General features: G+C 43.4%; 1 protein-coding gene across 2 annotated transcripts in view; it reads right to left on the bottom strand.

The window, feature by feature from the left end:
* Positions 1 to 19,338, bottom strand: part of DNAAF5 (dynein axonemal assembly factor 5) — a 38,158-nt gene that overhangs the window by 11,015 nt on the left and 7,805 nt on the right. The window contains exons 6-9 of one of the 2 annotated variants that reach the window (XM_064152719.1): positions 18,338 to 18,550; positions 15,989 to 16,132; positions 9,944 to 10,112; positions 3,931 to 4,078 (exon numbers count right to left, since the gene is read on the bottom strand). In XM_064152719.1, the coding sequence (XP_064008789.1) occupies positions 3,931 to 4,078; positions 9,944 to 10,112; positions 15,989 to 16,132; positions 18,338 to 18,550 (674 nt within the window). The remainder of the gene's footprint in view (positions 1 to 3,930; positions 4,079 to 9,943; positions 10,113 to 15,988; positions 16,133 to 18,337; positions 18,551 to 19,338) is intronic. The other variant, XM_064152720.1, reaches the window with a different exon arrangement.

Here is a 19,338-nt window from a genome sequence, read left to right on the forward strand (position 1 = left end):
AGAGCTAAACAAATTACTGACAGCAGTGAAAGCAATTGTGTAACCAGAACCTAGGACTACTTCACTACATTATCCCTCTTTACAATTAAGATGTGTATTTTTTTGCCATTGCTGATGCAATTAAATTCTCCCTCTTTCCATTTGCAGACTTTGCTGTTGTAATCTTTGTAACTTTATTCTGAAAGTAATTGCCATGAAAGAACATACCCTGCATGTGCTATCTGTACTTAGAGGTGAAACTCTATGCTAAAATGGGATCTGTGCATGCAGTAATACCCAGATCTTATCCAAATATAAAGAGCAGAGCTTGGCTTGATGTTGAAATTGCTTATCCCTGTTTTATGGACTTACATTCTTAAACCTTCATTCCATGTTAATTACTTCTTATACATTCTTCTTCTGGATTGTCTTTTATGGCACTGCTGCACTTGGTTTTATGTTTGTGGATTGCTGTGGTTTGGTTTTTTTTTGTTCAGGTTTTTTTTTCTTCTGTTCTGTTTCTGGGTTTTGTTTTGGTTGGTTGGGGTTTTTTTTTCCCCCCAAACTTAACTTCCCAATTCCAGGTAACATGAAACAAAGTAGCATTTGCTTCTCCAAGTCAAAACCTCCAAAACTATTTTGTAAACAACCCTTGAAACACAAAAAACTTCCTACATTTACGCCTCCTCTACGAGCATACCTGGAAGAAGCACACTAGGAAGTGTGTTACTTCTTACACTAAAGCATTTAGCCTCCTCTACTAGGATGCTTGGAAGTGTGTTACTTCCTACATTAAAGCATTAGCCTCCTCTTCTAGCATGCCTGGAAGTGTGTTACTTCTCACATTAAAGCATTTAGCCTCCTCTACTAGCATGTCTGGAAGAAGCACTCTAGGAAGTGTGTTACTTCTTACATTAAAGCACTTGGCCTCCTCTATTAGGATGCCTGGAAGTGTATTACTTCTTACATTAAAGCACTTGGCCTCCTCTACTAGCATGCCTGGAAGTAGCACACTAGAAAGTGTGTTATTTCCTACATTAAAGCATTTAGCCTCCTCTACTAGCATGCCTGGAAGTAGCACACTAGAAAGTGTGTTATTTCCTACATTAAAGCATTTAGCCTCCTCTACAAGGATGCCTGGAAGAAGCACTCTAGGAAGTGTATTACTTCTTACATTAAAGCATTTAGCCTCCTCTACTAGCATGTCTGGAAGAAGCACTCTAGGAAGTGTGTTACTTCTTACATTAAAGCACTTGGCCTCCTCTACTAGCATGCCTGGAAGTGTGTTACTTCTCACATTAAAGCATTTAGCCTCCTCTACTAGCATGCCTGGAAGTAACACACTAGGAAGTGTGTTACTTCTTACATTAAAGCACTTGGCCTCCTCTACTAGCATGCCTGGAAGTTTGTTACTTCTCACATTAAAGCATTTAGCCTCCTCTACTAGCATGCCTGGAAGTAACACACTAGGAAGTGTGTTACTTCTTACATTAAAGCACTTAGCCTCCTCAACTAGCATGTCTGGAAGTCTGTTACTTCTTACATTAAAGCATTTAGCCTCCTCTACTGCTTTGTACTTTCTGAGGGTAGACCTGCTGGTAAAATTAATTGCTTTTGTCTCGTTCTCAGGCCAGAGAGCCTCACTATGGGTTAGTTTGGGTGACCCTTACCCAGGAGTTATTATTTACACAAACCTATTAACCTCATTGGATGCCTCTAATCTTGACAAAAGGCCACCCACTCACATTACCTTGAAGGAAACAACTTCCATCACTGATGGGTTTAAACTGGCAGAGGGGAGATTCAAAGTAGATATTAGGAAAGGGTTCTTTGCATGGAGGGTGGTGAGACACTGGCACAGGTTGCCCAGGGAGGTTGGGGAGCACGGAATCACCCAATGATCTTTGATCACATTGGGTGATTCTGTGCACCACAACCTCCCTGGAGGTGTTCAAGGCCAGGTTGGATGAGGCCTTGAGCAACCTGTTCTAGTGGAAAGTGTCCCTACTTATGGTGGGGGTTGGAACTGGATGTTCTTTGAGGTCCCTTCCAACTTAAACCATTCTATGGATACCTGGTGTTGCACAGAGCTATTGTCACTGAGAATATCTGATAGATAAAGTTATGATTAATTATTTATTTCCCCCCATACTGATAATTTATCAACAGTACTTTCAATTTGATGCAAAAGGACTTTTAGAATGAATGTTTCCCATGACTTTTTGTTTTGTTTTGTTTTTTCCAAAGAGTTAAAAGGGAAAAAAAAAAGAATCAGAATATATTAACATACTTAATGCAGCAGGCACTAGCAAAAGCAGAGCAGATATGGTTTATGTATCCAGGACAACTTTGCACTACTTGGAAGACTAAATTAATAATGACCAAAAAAAAAAAAACCCTCTCACTGTTGGCATTGTTATAAACAGAGGAGTTTTATAAGCACTGTAAGTTATAGTTTGATTGCACTTGCAGTGCATAAATAGTGCCAAGCAACATGAGAGCTCTACCTTCAGTTACTGAAAGTAATAACTCCTTATCAAACATCTAGTTTGATGCTTTTAACCAGCATGCTATATCATGAGCAACTTTAAATGCCCAGTTTTGGAGGTGTTTTATTGTTTTCTTACAATGACTACAGGCAAATTTAAGGATTAGAGTGATTTGCCATTGGAATGGGCTGCCCAGGGAGGTGGTGGAGTCACTGCCCCTGGAGCTGTTCAAGCAAAGCCTGGATGAGGCACTTAGTGCCATGGTCTGGTTGCTAGGTTGGGCTGGATGAGCTTGGAGGTCTCTTCCAACCTGGCTGATTCTATGATTTAGGAGTTGGGTGGGACAGAAAGGAAAAAACAATCAACAAACAAAACCCAAGTAGCCTTCTCATCCTACTTCTTTCCTAAGGAGCCCCATTTCAGCTTTCAAATGTGTATCCTTTTCAACTACAGTTCTTTATTCTTTGCACACAGCCCAGATCTGCATGACATCCATTTTAATTGTCCAGAGTGGCAGAGGTAGGAAGGCTACAGTAGAGGAAGTCCAGACTTCAGTTAATTTATATTTTTTTAATTACTGCACCCCACCCTTGCAAGCATTGTTAGAAAAAATACAGCAAGAAAAATATTCTGCAGAAGATGGTTTGAAGAGTTTCTCTTCTTCCAAGCATAGAAACATAGAACCACAGAATCAACCAGGTTGGAAGAGACCTCCAAGATCATCCAGGCCAACCTAGCACCCAGTCCTGGCCAATCAACCAGACCATGGCACTAAGTGCCTCACCCAGGCTTTGCTTCAACACCTCCAGGCACGGTGCCTCCACCACCTCCCTGGGCAGCCCATTCCAATGCCAATCACTCTCTCTGCCAACAACTTCCTCCTAACATCCAGCCTGTACTTCCCCTAGCACAACTTGAGAGTGTGTCCCCTTCTTCTCTTGCTGGGTGCCGGTCAGAAGAGCCCAACCTCACCTGGCTACAGCCTCCCTTCAAACAGTTGTAGACAGCAATGAGCTCTGCCCTGAGCTTCCTCTTCTGCAGGCTGCACACCCTCAGCTCCCTCAGCCTCTCCTCACAGGGCTGTGCTCCAGACTCCTCACCAACTTCATCACCCTTCTCTGGACATCTTCCAGCACCTCAACATCTCTCTTGAATTGAGCCCAGAACTGGACACAGCACTCAAGGTGTGGCCTGAGCAGTGCTGAGTACAGGGGCAGAATAACCTCCCTTGTCCTGCTGGCCACACTGCTCCTGAGCCAGGCTAGGATGCCATTGGCTCTCTTGGCCACCTGGGCACACCGCTGCCTCATCTTCAGCCTACTATCTACCAGCAGCCCCAGGTCCCTTTCTTCCTGGCTGCTAGCATGGACACAATTACAGGGGTTAAATAACTATCATGCTCATTACTTTTTAATGCCCCTGTAGTACTCAAACAGCTGTGTGAAAAGAGAACTCTACTTACCCCTGAGAATTGACAGTTTCACTTGCTTTCTGGAGCAACTGGCATAAAACAGTGAAAAGTTTTAAGCGCATCTGGGGATCTTTGTTGGGTTGAAGACATGTCTTCAGAACGAGAATAAAGGCATTTAGAGCTTCACCTATGACAGGACCTAGGAAATAAACATGCAGGAGAGTACTAAGAGTTCTGTTTAGATGCTTAATGGAAGTCCAATAAAATTTCTAATATGCCTGGTATTAGAATAGTACTGAGCTTTAGACTCTTGCATGGCAGCTGTTGATGTATCCATGCATGCTACTTTGAAGAAGAAAGAGAATAAATCCTGTTTCTGTGGAGGATAACTGTGGCTGCTGCAGTGCTGTTTGCAGCAGCAGTGTGTGTTTCCTGCCATAGGTAAAACAGACTTTAATGCTATAGAATCATAGAATCACCCAGGTTGGAAGAGACCTCCAAGATTATCCAGTCCAACCTAGCATCCAGCTCTGTCCAAGCAACCAGACCATGGCACTAAGTGCCTCATCCAGGATTTTACTGAACTATGTGACCCTTACTGGTGTTTTAGATGGTTGCAGTAACAATAGTTCTGCAGTGCAGGAGTCAAAGAGCAGCTGGTAAGGTCATGTAAGATAACACCCAACCATCCTTGAGAGGTCTGAAGATACATGTCCAAGTACTGCAGCACAGACTAGCAGTGTCCTGTGCTTTGTGACTGAGGGGGTTTGGGGTTACTTGTGTCCCCAATGGGATGTGCTAATCCAGATGGCAGACTGCATCCCAATCTGTGTAACCTGTTCATCTGGACTTTAGAACAGCAGGAGAGGGACTTTACACAAGGGTGTCTAGCAACAGGACAAGGCAGAATGGTTTGAAGCTGAGGGAGAGCAGGGTTAGACTGGATTTTAAGGAGTTCTTCAGCATGAGGGTGGTGAGACTCTGGAATTGGCTGCTCAGGGGAGTTGTGGCTGCCTCCTCCCTGGGGATGTTCAAGGCCAGGTTGGATGAGGCTGTAAGCAGCCAAGTCTAGCTGAGAGGTGTCCCTGCCCCATGGTGGGGAGGTTGGAGTAGATGCTCTCTGAGATCCCTTCCAACCTGAGCCAACCTGTGACTCTGTGACTCTGTGTGTTAGGTGGTGCACAAATACCCAAGGGCTGAAGCACCGACAGCCTCAGTCCTGGCACCAATGTGCTCCCTGAAGACTGCTTTACCCCACATCTCATTTAACCAGCTTGATATTGCTGTACTACATTGCATCATACAGTGTGGACCTACCAATAACATTTCCCAGTGTCTGGGACTGTACAGTAGTGGGTGGACTAATGCAGTTGAGGGGAGGATTAATGCTGTTGACTTTACAGCTCTAAAAGCTGGAGGCCATGCACAACGTTTTGATTTTACTGAACTTAATAGAAAACCCTACTGAATCTGGTGTGACCCTGACACCACTTCAAACAGCAGCATTAACTCTGCTTTTTTAAACTTCTTTCAAGTTTTTCCACATGCAGCATTCAAGGCAAGACATTTATGATTCCCAGAGGCAAGTTTGAAGGGGTCAGCCTTAAAATGTAGAGAATAGAATTACTGCAACAATATTCTTTCTCTGTGCTTAAATAATGCTTCTTTGGATTTTACAAGACAGTTTAAAATATCAATTTTAGAAGCTGTTTGAAAGAAAGAGATTTTTCCAAACTCATTCTCTAGTTTAACATTTTCACATACTCTGATGAATTCAGGTTTTACCACTAAACAATAACAGAAACAAATAAAAAAGCCCCTGCAGCTGTTATCCCAACATCTGAAGAATTCATTTTCCCAAAACAAAAGGAAGTTTATGCATTTTTCCCTTGATAATGATAATGATCTTTGTGGTTTTAGAGGAAAAGAATCCACAAAGACTATAAACATGCTTTATGCTGCAAGCTTCTTGCTGTCAAATGCTTTTTCTGCTCTATGTTTGCAATAAACTGCTTTTCTCCAGCAGCTTCATTACTTTTGCATCCTTGTGATGCATTCAACTCCAGTCATTAAGAAAATCCTTCCACACAACAATGACATTTCTGATGACAAGAATATTATTCCTTGTACATAGAATGGACAGATTGAAGCACTCCAATATATGGAACTGTAATGTTTAAAATAATAATAAACCTCCTCCAAATCTTCACTGTCTAGACTGAAGAAATGCAGAAAGTTGAACTGCAGTTTCATAGAATCATAGAATCAAGCAGGTTGGAAGAGACCTCCAAGATCATCCAGGACAACCTAGCACCCAGCCCTGGCCAATCAACCAGACCATGGCACTAAGTGCCTCATCCAGGCTTTGTTTCAACACCTCCAGTGATGGCGATGCCACCACCTCCCTGGGCAGCCCATTCCAATGCCAATCACTCTCTCTGGCAACAACTTCCTCCTAACATCCAGCCTAGATCTCCCCTGGCACCACTTGATACTCTGTCCCCTTGTTCTGTTGCTGGGTGCCTGGCAGAAGAGCCCAACCCCACCTGGCCACACTGCTCCTGATCCAGGCCAGGTCCCTCTGCAGGGCTCTCCTACCCTTCAACAGATCCACAGCTGCTCCTAGCTTGGTGTCATCTGCAAACTTACTGATGCTGGACCCCTGGTCCAGATCATCAACAAAGATATTGAACAGGACTGGGCCCAGCACTGATTCCTGAGGCATACCACTAGTGCCAGCTGCCAACTGGATGTCGCCTGGCAGAAGAGACCAATGCCTACCTGGCTACAACCTCCCTTCAGGTAGTTGTAGACAGCAATGAGCTCTGCCCTGAGCTTCCTCTTCTCCAGGCTACACACCCCCAGCTCCCTCAGCCTCTCCTCAAAAGGCTGTTCCAGGCCCCTCACCAGCTTCATTGCCCTTCTCTGGACACATTCCAGTACCTCAACATCTCTCTTGCATTGCCCAGAAGTGGACACAGCACTCAAGGTGTGGCCTGAGCAGCGCTGAACACAGGGGCAGAAGAACCTCCCTTGTCCTGCTGGCCACACTGCTCCTGAGCCAGGCCAGGATGTCATTGGCTCTCCTGGCCACCTGGGCACACTGTTACATTCCTATGCCAACAAACAGGTCTTTAGTTCCACAGCATTTCAGTACTTATTCAAAATACACTGCAGCAGTATCTGAAAGGGGCTAAGGGAGGCTGGGAAGGGGCTATTTATAAGGTCTTGTAATGAGAGGATGAGGAGGAATGGGTTTAAACTGGCAGAGGGGAGATTCAAACTGGATGTTAGGAAAGGGTTCTTCGCAGTGAGGGTGGTGAGACACTGGCACAGGTTGCCCAGGGAGGTTGTGGAGCACAGAATCACCCAATGTGATCAAAGATCACAACCTCCCTGGAGATGTTCAAGCCCAGGTTGGATGAGGGCAGACTGTTCTAGTGGGAGGTGTCCCTGCTTATGGCAGGGGCTTGGAACTGGATGATCCTTGAGGTCACTTCCAACCTAAACCATTCTGTGATTCTATATGAGTTCCTTAACATTCAGAATACACTGCTGTTACATTAAACTGCTAACAACATATTCAACAGATAGAAAAATCAAGACATTAAAACCTGGTAACAGCCAATTTGATAGAAAAACACAAACCAAACCAAGTTCATCTTAAGCACACATTCCTCAAAAACAGTGAAAACTGAGAAATGTGAAGTGAGTAAAGCCAATTACATTGATTAAAAACAACATTATGGGTGGGAATGAAAGGAAAGAAAGAAAAAAAAGAGGGGAAAATAGCTCTAGGAGCTGCTGTGTCAGACAGAAAACACAGACAATAGCAAATTACCAGTGTTGGGTGCAAGCCAAGAAGTTTGCCCAGACACTTGATTTATTTAGCATTAAGGAAAACAGAGACAACTGTCTAGAAGTCCCTCTGTCATGGAAAGGGGAGAGCAAATATACAGAAAAGTTGGCCTCTCAGATCTTGCACTGAAAAAACTTCTTGTTCTTTTCACAGATGAAAAAAGAAAGGAAAAGAAATCTGTATGTTGGTTGCTACACAATCCAGCAAGTGGGTGCTTCAACAAGGTTTGTGGAGGCTTTTTGTGAGATTCAACATGAAGAGTGGAAGATATAATCCCTTAAAGCACACATTTAGTATCTGCCTTTGCAATAATAATTTGAAGTTCCTCATCTGAATCATAGAATCATAGAATCAGCCAGGTTGGAAGAGACCTCCAAGATCAGCCAGGCCAACCTAGCACCCAGCCCTGTCCAATCAACCAGACCATGGCACTGAGTGCCCCAGCCAGGCTTTGCTTCAACAACTCCAGGCATGGTGACTCCGTCACCTCTCTGAGCAGCCCATTCCAATGCCAATCACTCCCTTCAGGTAGTTGTAGACAGCAATGAGGTCACCCCTGAGCCTCCTCTTCTGCAGGCTGCACATCCCCAGTTCCCTCAGCCTTGTGTTCCAGGCCCCTCACCAGCTTCATTGCCCTCCTCTGGACACCTTCCAGTACCTCAGTATCTCTCTTGAATTCAGGAGCCCAGAACTGAACACAGTACTCAAGGTGTGGCCTGAGCAGTGCTGAGCACAGGGACAGAATAAACCCCCTTGTCCTGCTGGCCTCTGTGTTCCTGATCCAGGCCAGGATGCCATTGGCTCTGCTGCCCACCTGGGCACACTCCTGGCTCATCTTCAGGTAATGTCTACCAGTATCCCCAGGTCCATTTCTTCCTGGCTACTCTCCAGCCATTCTTTCCCCAGCTTGTAGCACTGCTTGAGGTTGCTGTGCCAACAATCTGAAGTAGCTATGTACATCCTCTTTTAATTAACAGAGAGTAAAAACTAAATCATAGAATCACACAATGTTAGGGGTTGGAAGGGATCCTGAAAGATCATCCAGTCCAGCCCCACTGCCAGAGCAAGATCACTGAGAGTAGGCCACATAGGAACACATCCAGGTGGGTCTTGAGTGTCGCCGGAGAAGGACAATCCACCTCTGGACAGCCTCCTCCAGGGCTCTGTCACCCTCACAGTGAAGAGTTTTTCCTTATACTGAACCTCCTCTGATCCAGTTTGCACCCATTGCATCCTAACATTTGCAGTCACTAAGAGCCTGGCTCCAGTACTTTCTATTTTAATGACCTTAAAATGGATGTCTAGGTGAAGGACCTGGCCAGCACCACACCACAGACTGTGGATACAATCTGGAGAGCTGTGTCAGGAGGAAGATTCACCATGCAGTGCTGAGGGTAGGTGAAATGTATGCCAAAGCAAATCATGAATCTGTATGCAGCATGTGTAGCACATAAGTGAGGAAATGTCTGCACAAAACTACTGTATAATTCATAAGACTAGTGGACAAAGGGAAAAAGTAGATCTGTTTTTGGACACAGAAACTTTATCAGTTCAGCTCTCCATAATCCTGGCATATTTCACTCACCTGAAAGCATATTTTTAGGCAAGTGCTTTTAGATGCCAATGAATCTTTTGGTATTGTTTGGTTTTGCTCAATTCTTTGGCCAATTTTCCCATTCTTTGGCATATTTGGTTTTGGCTGCTATCATTATCTTGTGAAGCTTCCAAATATTACACTATTCATTGTAAAACTGGGGTTGAACTACCTGAAGGGAGGTTGTAGCCAGGTGGGGTTGGGCTCTTGTGCCAGGCAAGCAGCAACAGAAGAAGGGGACACAGTCTCAAGTTGTGCCAGGGCAGGCCTAAGCTGGATGCTAGGAGGAAGTTGTTGCCAGAGAGAGTGATTGGCATTGGAATGGGCTGCCCAGGGAGGTGGTGGAGTCATCGTCCCTGGAGGTGTTGAAACAAAGCCTGGATGAGGCACTTAGTGCCATGGTCTGGTTGACTGGATAGGGCTGGGTGCTAGGTTGGCCTGGATGAACTTAGAGGTCTCTTCCAATCTTGTTGAGTCTATGATTTTATGACTTTTGGAGGTCACTTCCAACCCAGGCCATTCTGTGTGTGATTCTGTGTAAAACACACTGTGTCTGCAGGCTAGAGACAGGAGCATTTAAATTTTTTTTAGAACTACTAAATAAATGGTACCTGAATGAGTTGTGATGACATCAAACTGTAATACTTCTGGAGAGCAGGATGTCCAATCATCACATGACACTGAAACCCACTCCATAAGCTGAAGCATATGCTGCTTGTAGAGATAAAGAAAACTATCCAATTGCTGCACTTCAGCTAACGAAGACATTGTTTCCTCCACCTGTTAAAGAAGAGAAAGGATGCTTTGTATTTGAAGGGCTATGAGCATGCTCAGAGGGCTGCAGCAGCTCTGCTGTGAGCACAGACTGAAAGAATTGGGGCTGTTGAGTCTGGAGAAGAGGAGGATCCCAGGTGACCTTCTTGTGGCCTGCCAGGATCTAAAGGGGGCCTACAAAAAAGCTGGGGAGGGACTTTTGAGGCTGTCAGGGAGTGACAGGACTGGGGGGAATGGACCAAAACTGGGGGTGGGGAGACTGAGACTGGTCATGAGGAAGAAGTTGTTGAGCATGAGAGTGGTGAGAGGCTGGACTGGGTTGCCCAGGGAGGTGGTTGAGGCCCCATGGCTGGAGGTGTTTCAGGCCAGGCTGGCTGAGGCTATGTGCAGCCTGCTCTAGGGTAGGGTGTCCCTGGGCATGGCAGGGGGCTGGAACTGGCTGCTCCTTGTGGTCCCTTCCAACCCTGACTGATTCTATGATTCTATAATAATTGAAACAATGTTTTTAAAAAGGAAAAAAACCCCAAACCTTTCAAAACTCACAATTTTAAGAGAAGGGACACAAGATTTCCATAGTTTCTACCTGGACATTTAAGGCCAGTATTTATCACCTACCTATACTACAGCCATTAACTTATTTAAAGAGAAATGTTTGTCCTGATCTTAAAATGAAATTGTAAGGAACACAGCAATGAGCAATGTAACAGCAAGATGAAAGATCCTCTAACCCATGGGAAAATCTATGTGACTTTTCTCCTCAATCTCAGAATGCTTTAAAACATTAACATAAAGGCAATTTCTCACAATCCCATTTGGCAGGCTATGGCAGCTTCCAAAAGCTATTACTGCTGCAGCTCAGTGAACTCATGGTGTTTCCCCTCTCTCTCTTCAGTTTTTCTCTCCCTTCTAATTTTAATTATCAAGGTGTTCTCTCTTTACAATAGCTGGGCAGGTTCATTTAGAAATTCCCAACTTCTCTTGCTTAGAAGTACTAAAATTCATTGTTGTATTTGAGATGCAGTCTTTAGACTATTCCATGAGACAGGCAAATAAAATGTGTACAAATAAAACTGTGTAACAAGAACTACAAAATGAATTCCAGACGTGATCATGCTTGGCAATGAAGCACACAAATTCTCTTAATCACTTGCAGCAGATGTATTTCAGAGCAAAGGAAAATTTGCTTTTAGAGCTCCTAAAGACTCCTACCAGAAGCATAAAACTTCTGCAAGGAAGAGATTAAAAGCATGCTGGAAGCAGTATCTAGAGTCTTGGTGATTTCAGTGGACAGTGAATCAAAAATGGGGAGCAAGACACTGTTAGAAACCCCACTGAGGAATAACATGTGTTGACAGCATGGCCAGTTCTTGGCTGGAAAGATGTAGTGCAGTCCTAGGAGTGACATCATTTGACTCTAAGTGGTTCAGTAGAACTACAAATTGTAGTCATATTTTTAAGCTGAACTCAAGCGCACGACTTAGCTAAAACATGTCTAGGACCTTCAGAATTTTATAGACTAATCACTTGCCAGACAAAGATGTTATTATGGAAGTACCAGATGTGGAGAAAATAAATGAGATTTCTAGGAAAAGGGGAAAAAGAAGAAAGAAATAAATCAGGATTTGCTAAGGACAAAGGTTACTCTTAAAGCAGGTTTGCTTGCCTCCAGCAGAAGAGATTTCTCTTCTCTTGAAGCATTCTGCCAGCCAGACAAAACAACTCAGAATAACTTAATATTAATAACTTAAATATTAATTTATCTGTAAATTAAGTGAACAGTTTACATGACAGAAAGTAAAAGACAGAAACTGCTCTCTAATATTAATCCCCCCACAATCTGCAGGACTTTGTTCCCATTGAAGAAATGAAATACAAAATAATACATCATTCACAGATGATTTGAAATAATCTCTTTAAGTAGTTTCAAGAGTCCAATTAAAAAACAAAGAGAGAATAACAAATATGCCACCAGACTGATGCATATCTTCTCATCAGGAAGTGTCTCACAGTTAAAAAAACAATGTCAGAAAATAGCAAGGGTGATTTGCTTCCCTATATTTGAAACTTAACAAGTTGAATGACACATTATTTTAATGCCAATAATCAACCTGTGCCAAAAGAAGAGCTAAGATATCACAAGCCACTGATAATGAAACAAACTCTTATCTTTAGGTCGCCAGTTAAAACACTGACAAGCTCAATACATAGACTCATAGAATCAACCAGGTTGGAAGAGACCTCATAGATCATCCAGGCCAACCTAGCACCCAGCCCTGGCCAATCAACCAGACCATGGCACTAAGTGCCTCAGCCAGGCTTTGCTCCAACATCTCCAGACACAGCAACTCCACCACCTCCCTGGGCAGCCCATTCCAATGCCAATCACTCTCTCTGACAACAACTTCCCCCTAACATCCAGCCTAGACCTCCCCTGCCACAGCTTGAGACTGTGTCCCCCCGTTCTGTTGCTGCTTGCCTGGCAGAAGAGACCAATCCCCACCTGGCTACAACCAGGTGGTTCAGGTAGTTGTAGACAGCAATGAGGTCACCCCTGAGCCTCCTCTTCTCCAAGCTCTAACAAGTGATACAACTTCAGTCTATTTGGAGCTGTAAACTGCCCTCTTCATTGCGATACTAAAGTGCTCAGCTAGTGGTCTGGATCTTTCTGTCTTAGCCCTAAGCAACCAGAAACACTGATGAACACAAAGCAATGGGGGCAAACATCTAGCAAGGCTGTGAGTGTCCACAACCAGGGCTTGGCAGTTGTGCTCTCTACTATACTTGTGATCTTCTGTCCCCTGAGAGTAAAGCCTGAGCTGAAGTTCCATAATGCAAATGTTGGAACAACTTCTGTTTATCCTCAGAATCTTCTGATCCTGAACACAGATTTCTTTTCAAACAACACATTTTAACTTGTAAAGTGAAGTGTAATACAGTTGCTCTGTACAGTCAAGCTATTTTAACAGGGACTTCTGCCTTCTGCAAGCTGTACAGCTCACTTTGAAGTCTGAGAATAGTCAGTGGGGAAAAAAAATGAAGAAATCCAAGCCATGTTTGTATTTGTGACAAATGTGAAATACTGCAATTAGGTACTCTCATTGCCAGATTTTCTATCTGTCTAGCTGAAAGAAAGGCTAATGAGAAAAAGGATTCTCATCCAAAGTACTGTCAACTTCACAAAGAGTCTGTAGCTGCAGGAACATCTTAAACCTTTAATAATCTTGGGAGCATAACTTTTCAGTATGAAAATCAGGATTTTTCTCCCTAAAACTTTCTTCTATGTAGGAGTATGAATATGTAAGCTTTTAAAGGGACATTGCTGACTTTATAGACTACTGCATGGCTAAATAGACAAGATACTGCAAAACATACCAGATCCATCTGTTCAAGGTTCACTTGGACAGATTGTTTGTTTAAAAAAAAAACAACCCACAAAACCAAAACAAACTGCCCCTAAAATCCCACCCTCATGCTAGCTCCCCAAGAGACAGATCTTTGCGTTGTACCTCTTTGACCTGCAAATTCTTTTCAATACTTGTTTCAAGCTTTGTTCTATTTCACTTCTTTCAGAAAGGTTTTCTAAGCCTATGCCTCCTTGCAGGCAGCTTGTCAGCTGTGGGGCCATAAATACTGATGCTATGCAGGCCTTTGGAATACCATGCCCGGGAGCAAGACAAAAAGGAAGCAAAATAGCATTTAAGGTGCACATTTGAAAAGAGACAACTTGGATAGGTCACAATTGTGCTATATGAGGATGGCTTCCTGATTTATTTGAGACTTTAGCTTGGGGAAGAAAGAGAAATAAGGGAGTGAGATAATGTTTATCAAAAAAGGCTCACCTATTATCAGAGCATCTACACATGTCTTTGATTTTAAAGCATTCCTGCAACACTTACACTTTTGGTTCTGGTGGGGAGGTAAAAAGGTCAACTACTGTAAAATCAGTCTGATTTTTGTCTAGATACTAAATTAATGATTATGAAACTATGATTCTACCACTTTTGTTTAAGGCCAGTAGTGCTGTCTATCTGTAGGTGAATGGTTCTCTAGAGATTTTTCCTGGCTACTTGTGTTAAGTGTATAACCTAACATTAATAATAACTCAGTGACTTACACTCACCTAAAAAGGAAACATCAAGAGTTCAACCAGCACCAACAGCATGCCCAGGCCTTTGCAGAATCCAGCAACAAGGATAAACCCTGAAACTTCTCCTATGCACAGACTTTATCAAAACTATGTCCCAGTGACTATTATCCATGCAGATAAAGCGAGCCAATTGCAGACCTCAACAAACAATGAGCTTCCTATGCTCCAGTAACATACTTCCAGCCATCTATTCTGAAACCTGATCTTCAAAAATCAATCAATCAATCCAGTTTTAACTATAGCCTACATTCATGTACTGGGTGTTATTTGCTAGAAAATAAAGCTGAATTCTAGAGCCAGAACCAGCACATACTCTAACTCAATGAGGCTTCAACCAAAGTTACAAAGAAAGGAGTCTCTGTCACTGGAGGCATTCAAAACCTGCCTGGACATGTTCCTGGGTGATTTACTCTGGGTGATCCTGCTCTAGCAGGGTGGTTGGACCAGATGATCTTCAAAGGTTCTTTCCAACTCCTACCATTCTGTGGGATTTTAAATATTAACTAACCAGCAGAACAGTGCCATAAGGATCTTTGCAGAACAGTATTATGACTACCCACAGAATCCAAGAATTTCATAGAATCATCCAGTCCAATCTGTCCAACCTAGCACCCAGCCCTGTCCAATCGACCAGACCATGGCACTAAGTGCCTCAGCCAGGCTTTGCTTCAACACGTCCAGGGACAGCAATTCCACCACCTCCCTGGGCAGCCCATTCCAATGCCAATCACTCTCTCTGCCAACAACTTCCTCCTAACATCCAGCACAGACCTCCCCTGGGCACAGCTTGAGACTGTGTCCCCTTGTTCTGTTGCTGCTTGCTTGGCAGAAGAGCCCAACCCCACCTGGCTGCAACCTCCCTTCAGCAATGAGGTCTGCCCTAAGCCTCCTCTTCTGCAGGCTGCACACCCCCAGCTCCCTCAGCCTCTCCTCACAGGGCTGTACTCCAGCCCCCTCACCAGCTTTGTTGCCCTTCTCTGGACACCTCCCAGCACCTCAACATCTCTCTTGAATTGAGGAGCCCAGAACTGGACACAGGACTCAAGCGTGGCCTGACCAATCCTAAGGACAGTACAGAGGCAGAATAACTTCCCTTGTCCTGCTGGCCACACTGCTCCTGATCCAGGCCAAGATGCCATTGGCTCTCCTGGCCACCTGGGCACATGTTCTGCTGGCTGCTGGCTGGCTTATGTTCAGCTACTATCTGCCAGTACCCCCAGGTCCCTTTCTTCCTGGCTGCTCTCCAGCCAGTCTGTCCCCATCCTGTGTCTTTTACTCTACCAGAGTGAATCTGATGATGTTGAAGTTAAATGTCTATCTAAATGTTTGAAGCACTGCTATACACACACACACACACACATATACACACATACAGATGAAAAATAAGCAATCCCTCCCCCCCCCAAAAAAAAACAGTGATATTGTACAAGTTCTTAGCTCTCATTTTAATGATTTTTTTCCTTCTGGAGAAGTTGCCTTTATCTGGTTTAAGCAAACTAAACCGAAAGCAATTTCAGCTATGGCAAAAGATGAGGAGACAGAGGGTACAGTCAGGGTCATGCAACACTAAATCATTTCAAACTCAACCAATCTTTGTGGATGAGCTCTCAGTGAAGGATTTCTGTGGCTCAAATGTAACCTCATGACAAAGAATTATGGCTCTGCATAGACAAAATGTCTTAACAATGGTAAAAATCAGAAAGAGAATGAAATATTAAAGCAACTCACAGCTTACCTTTTCTTTGAGGTGTTGAGAACTTGGTGCTGCCATTATCGTCACCAAAACTTTCATTAGCTGAAAGCTGATTTCTTTGCAGTTTTCCTGGCACACTTCTATCAATGCTTGCACACAACAAAGCAACTGCTCCATATAAAGCACCTATTTTTTTTTAATAAAAGAAGAAATGTATTATGTTATAAGATAGAATATTATCTTTAAGGGACAGATAGAGGAAATGGCAATAACAAAATCTAAGCGCTGTGTAATTCCCTCAGTGGTAACATACCAATAATTTCATGCTGGCTCTTTTGATTACCTACATTCTGCTTTTTATAGACTGCAACACAGCCTTCCTCCTACACTGTTTGCTCATATTTACCTTGTCCTGTTAACAAAACAAACGACTCTGCTTTTAAACACAGGATTGCTTCCCCCTGAATAAAAACATCAAAGCATTTTGGAATGCTTACTGATGGTATTTTCTCACTCTGAAGTACAATTTGTTAATTAATAACGTATTTGTTACAACTCTTTCAACTATTATTTCATGCCTGGCAGTTTTGAATGGAACTGGTTAAATACATAAACCAAGGAAACCTGAGCATCTGCTTTTATCTCAGCCAATTTACCTTATTTTGATGCAATATAATGCACGTTATCTTGATTCAGCTGATTCTAGTTGAAGTCAATATCACTGTCAGTTAGTTTGCAATAACTGCAATGATAAAGTGCATCAGATATTCCCTGAAGCTGTCAAACTACATTCAACATACAGAAGGGGCCATTGTTACAAATTTCCTTCAAAAAATAAATCAAGTCTAGGAACAGTTTAGCTATAAATGTTATTAATCTCACAGACATGGCCAATCCTTAGCTAAACAGTGTCTACGCAAGCATTTGCTGTTAAAATAGAGATTGTTTGCCAAGACCAAAGGCTAGAAAAACTCCACCAAAAGCTTCAGCTGCAGATGAATGTGCCCACAGTATTTAATGCCAATTGGAAGTGGAAAGCTTAAGACCTCCCAGCAATTTTGCAGGTGTACCTCAGGGAATTGTTATTTGAACAATCAGGTTATAGCGCTTCCAGTTAAAGCAGCTCCTTGTGATTACAGGCTTCATGGAGATTAATTCCTGCATCACTGGTACATATTCCATTAGAGAAAAAAGCCAATGAGGGAAAAGCTTCAAATGTGTATCCTACACTGGCTAAACATAGAGTCATAGAATCATAGCATCATAGAATCAACCAGGTTGGAAGAGACCTCCAAGATCATCCAGCCCAACCTAGCACCCAGCCCTAACCAATCAACCAGACCATGGCACTAAGTGCCTCATTCAGTCTTTTCTTGAAGACCCCCAGGGACGGTGCCTCCACCACCTCCCTGGGCAGCCCATTCCAATGGGAAATCACTCTCTCTTCCTAATAGGTATAGGCTGGATATTAGGAACTTCTTCCTAATATCCAGCCTATACCTACCCTGGCACAACTTGAGACTGTGTCCCCTTGTTCTATTGCTGGTTGCCTGGCAGAAGAGGCCACCCCCCACCTGGCTACAATGCCCCTTCAGGTAGTTGTAGACAGTAATAAGATCACCCCTGAGCCTCCTCTTCTCCAGGCTAAACAGGCCCAGCTCCCTCAACCTCTCCTCATAGGATTTGTGCTCCAGGACCCTCACCAGCTTTGTTGCCCTTCTCTGGACATGTTCCAGCACCTCAACATCTCTCTTGAATTGAGGGGCCCAGAACTGGACACAGTACTCAAGGTGTGGCCTGACCAGTGCTGAGTACAGGGGAAGAATAACCTCCCTTGTCCTACTGGCCACACTGTTCCTGATGCAGGCCAGGATGCCATTGGCTCTCTTTGCCACCTGGGCACACTGCTGGCTCATCTTCAGCTTACTATCTATCAGTACCCCCAGGTCCCTTTCCTCCTGGCTGCTTTATAGTGATGATGATGAAATAGGTTTGACACATTGTGAACACAGGGCGCTTCAAAACGTGGGTTAAATTCTGTCTCTGGATCAGCCAAGGTAGTCCTCTATTAGTACAGTACAAACTGAACAGCTTCTCTGCCTGTCACACCCTTTCACTTCCCTCCCACTATCTGAAGTCTTTTACAGCAGTACTTGAACTTGAACCCACATCTGCTGAGGAATGGATTGCTAGCAAGGTTTGGGGATTAGCAGATTTAAGCAGGAGGCTGCATTATGGCCCAGGGAAGATAGGGAAGCTCCTGTTTTGCCTCAGACACACAGGCGGGGTAGATGTGCAAGAGAAGAATGGGAATGGGAGCATTTAAGAAGTGAAGAAATTAGTTGAGGAACTACCAGCTTTGTCTGTTGTGTGTTTTTCAGCTAGCCTCACCTCTTCAGATCGTTGACAAACCTCAGCTTGTGACAATGTGTTGCCAAGATCAGTCAAGTGAGGCTGTAAGATTTCTTTTGGGCTACCTCGAATCACTGCAGTCAGAACCATGATACAAGATGGCTTGGATGTCTTGTCAAGGGCTGATGTGATTAATTTCAATGAGACTTTAGGGCTGACAAATGTACCAATCAATTCTGCTGCTTTCACACACTGAAAAAAGAACAGGAATAACTTCAGGACTTTCCTGAAAACACAAAGATCTATCAGCACATGATGGACTTTTTCTTTTTGTGATTCCAGCTTCTATTTAAAATACTCCAGCAGTTGCTTTGTAGGCCTTTTTCATTCACACAGTAATTATCATATGCATGAAGAAGCTTTCTTGACATGTTCACTAAGCATATAATAAGGCATGCAGCATTTCTCAGCATCAGATAAACTTCCATGAGAAAGACATGCACAGTATAATAAAGGCTCTGGTAAGAGTAACCAGATGTTGCAGATTTAGTGGAGAGGTTGGAATAGCTAGGAGAGCACAATTGGAGGAACAGAAGGAAATTCAGGAAGAATTGTCTCAGGCAATTATTACTAAGAAAGATTAAAGACAAGAAGAAATTGCAAGGGGAAAAAAAAGGGATCATTTCATGAATAGATTTCACAGTCTGTATAGCTTAACTCATAGCAGGAACCTAAAGAAAGACCTGATTTAGGAAAGAAGATTTTCTAACATTGGTTGAACTACTTGCATCCACAAATACAAGAATCTGTTTATTTTAACATAGTAAGTAAGTATATTGTTCACATGTTTTTAACTTCTATAAAAGCCTGATGGGCAATTTCCAGTGACCTCAAGTATGGCTTACCCTCAGAAGCAGACTCAGAACTATAAAGATGAGGTCTTTATTCACAGAATCATAGAATGGTTTAGGTTGGAAAGGACCAAATCATCCAGTTCCAACCCTTTGCCATAGGCAGGGACACCTCCCACTAGAAAGCCC

This window comes from Pogoniulus pusillus, chromosome 13 (assembly GCF_015220805.1).
Source record: "Pogoniulus pusillus isolate bPogPus1 chromosome 13, bPogPus1.pri, whole genome shotgun sequence".
NCBI lineage: Eukaryota > Metazoa > Chordata > Aves > Piciformes > Lybiidae > Pogoniulus > Pogoniulus pusillus.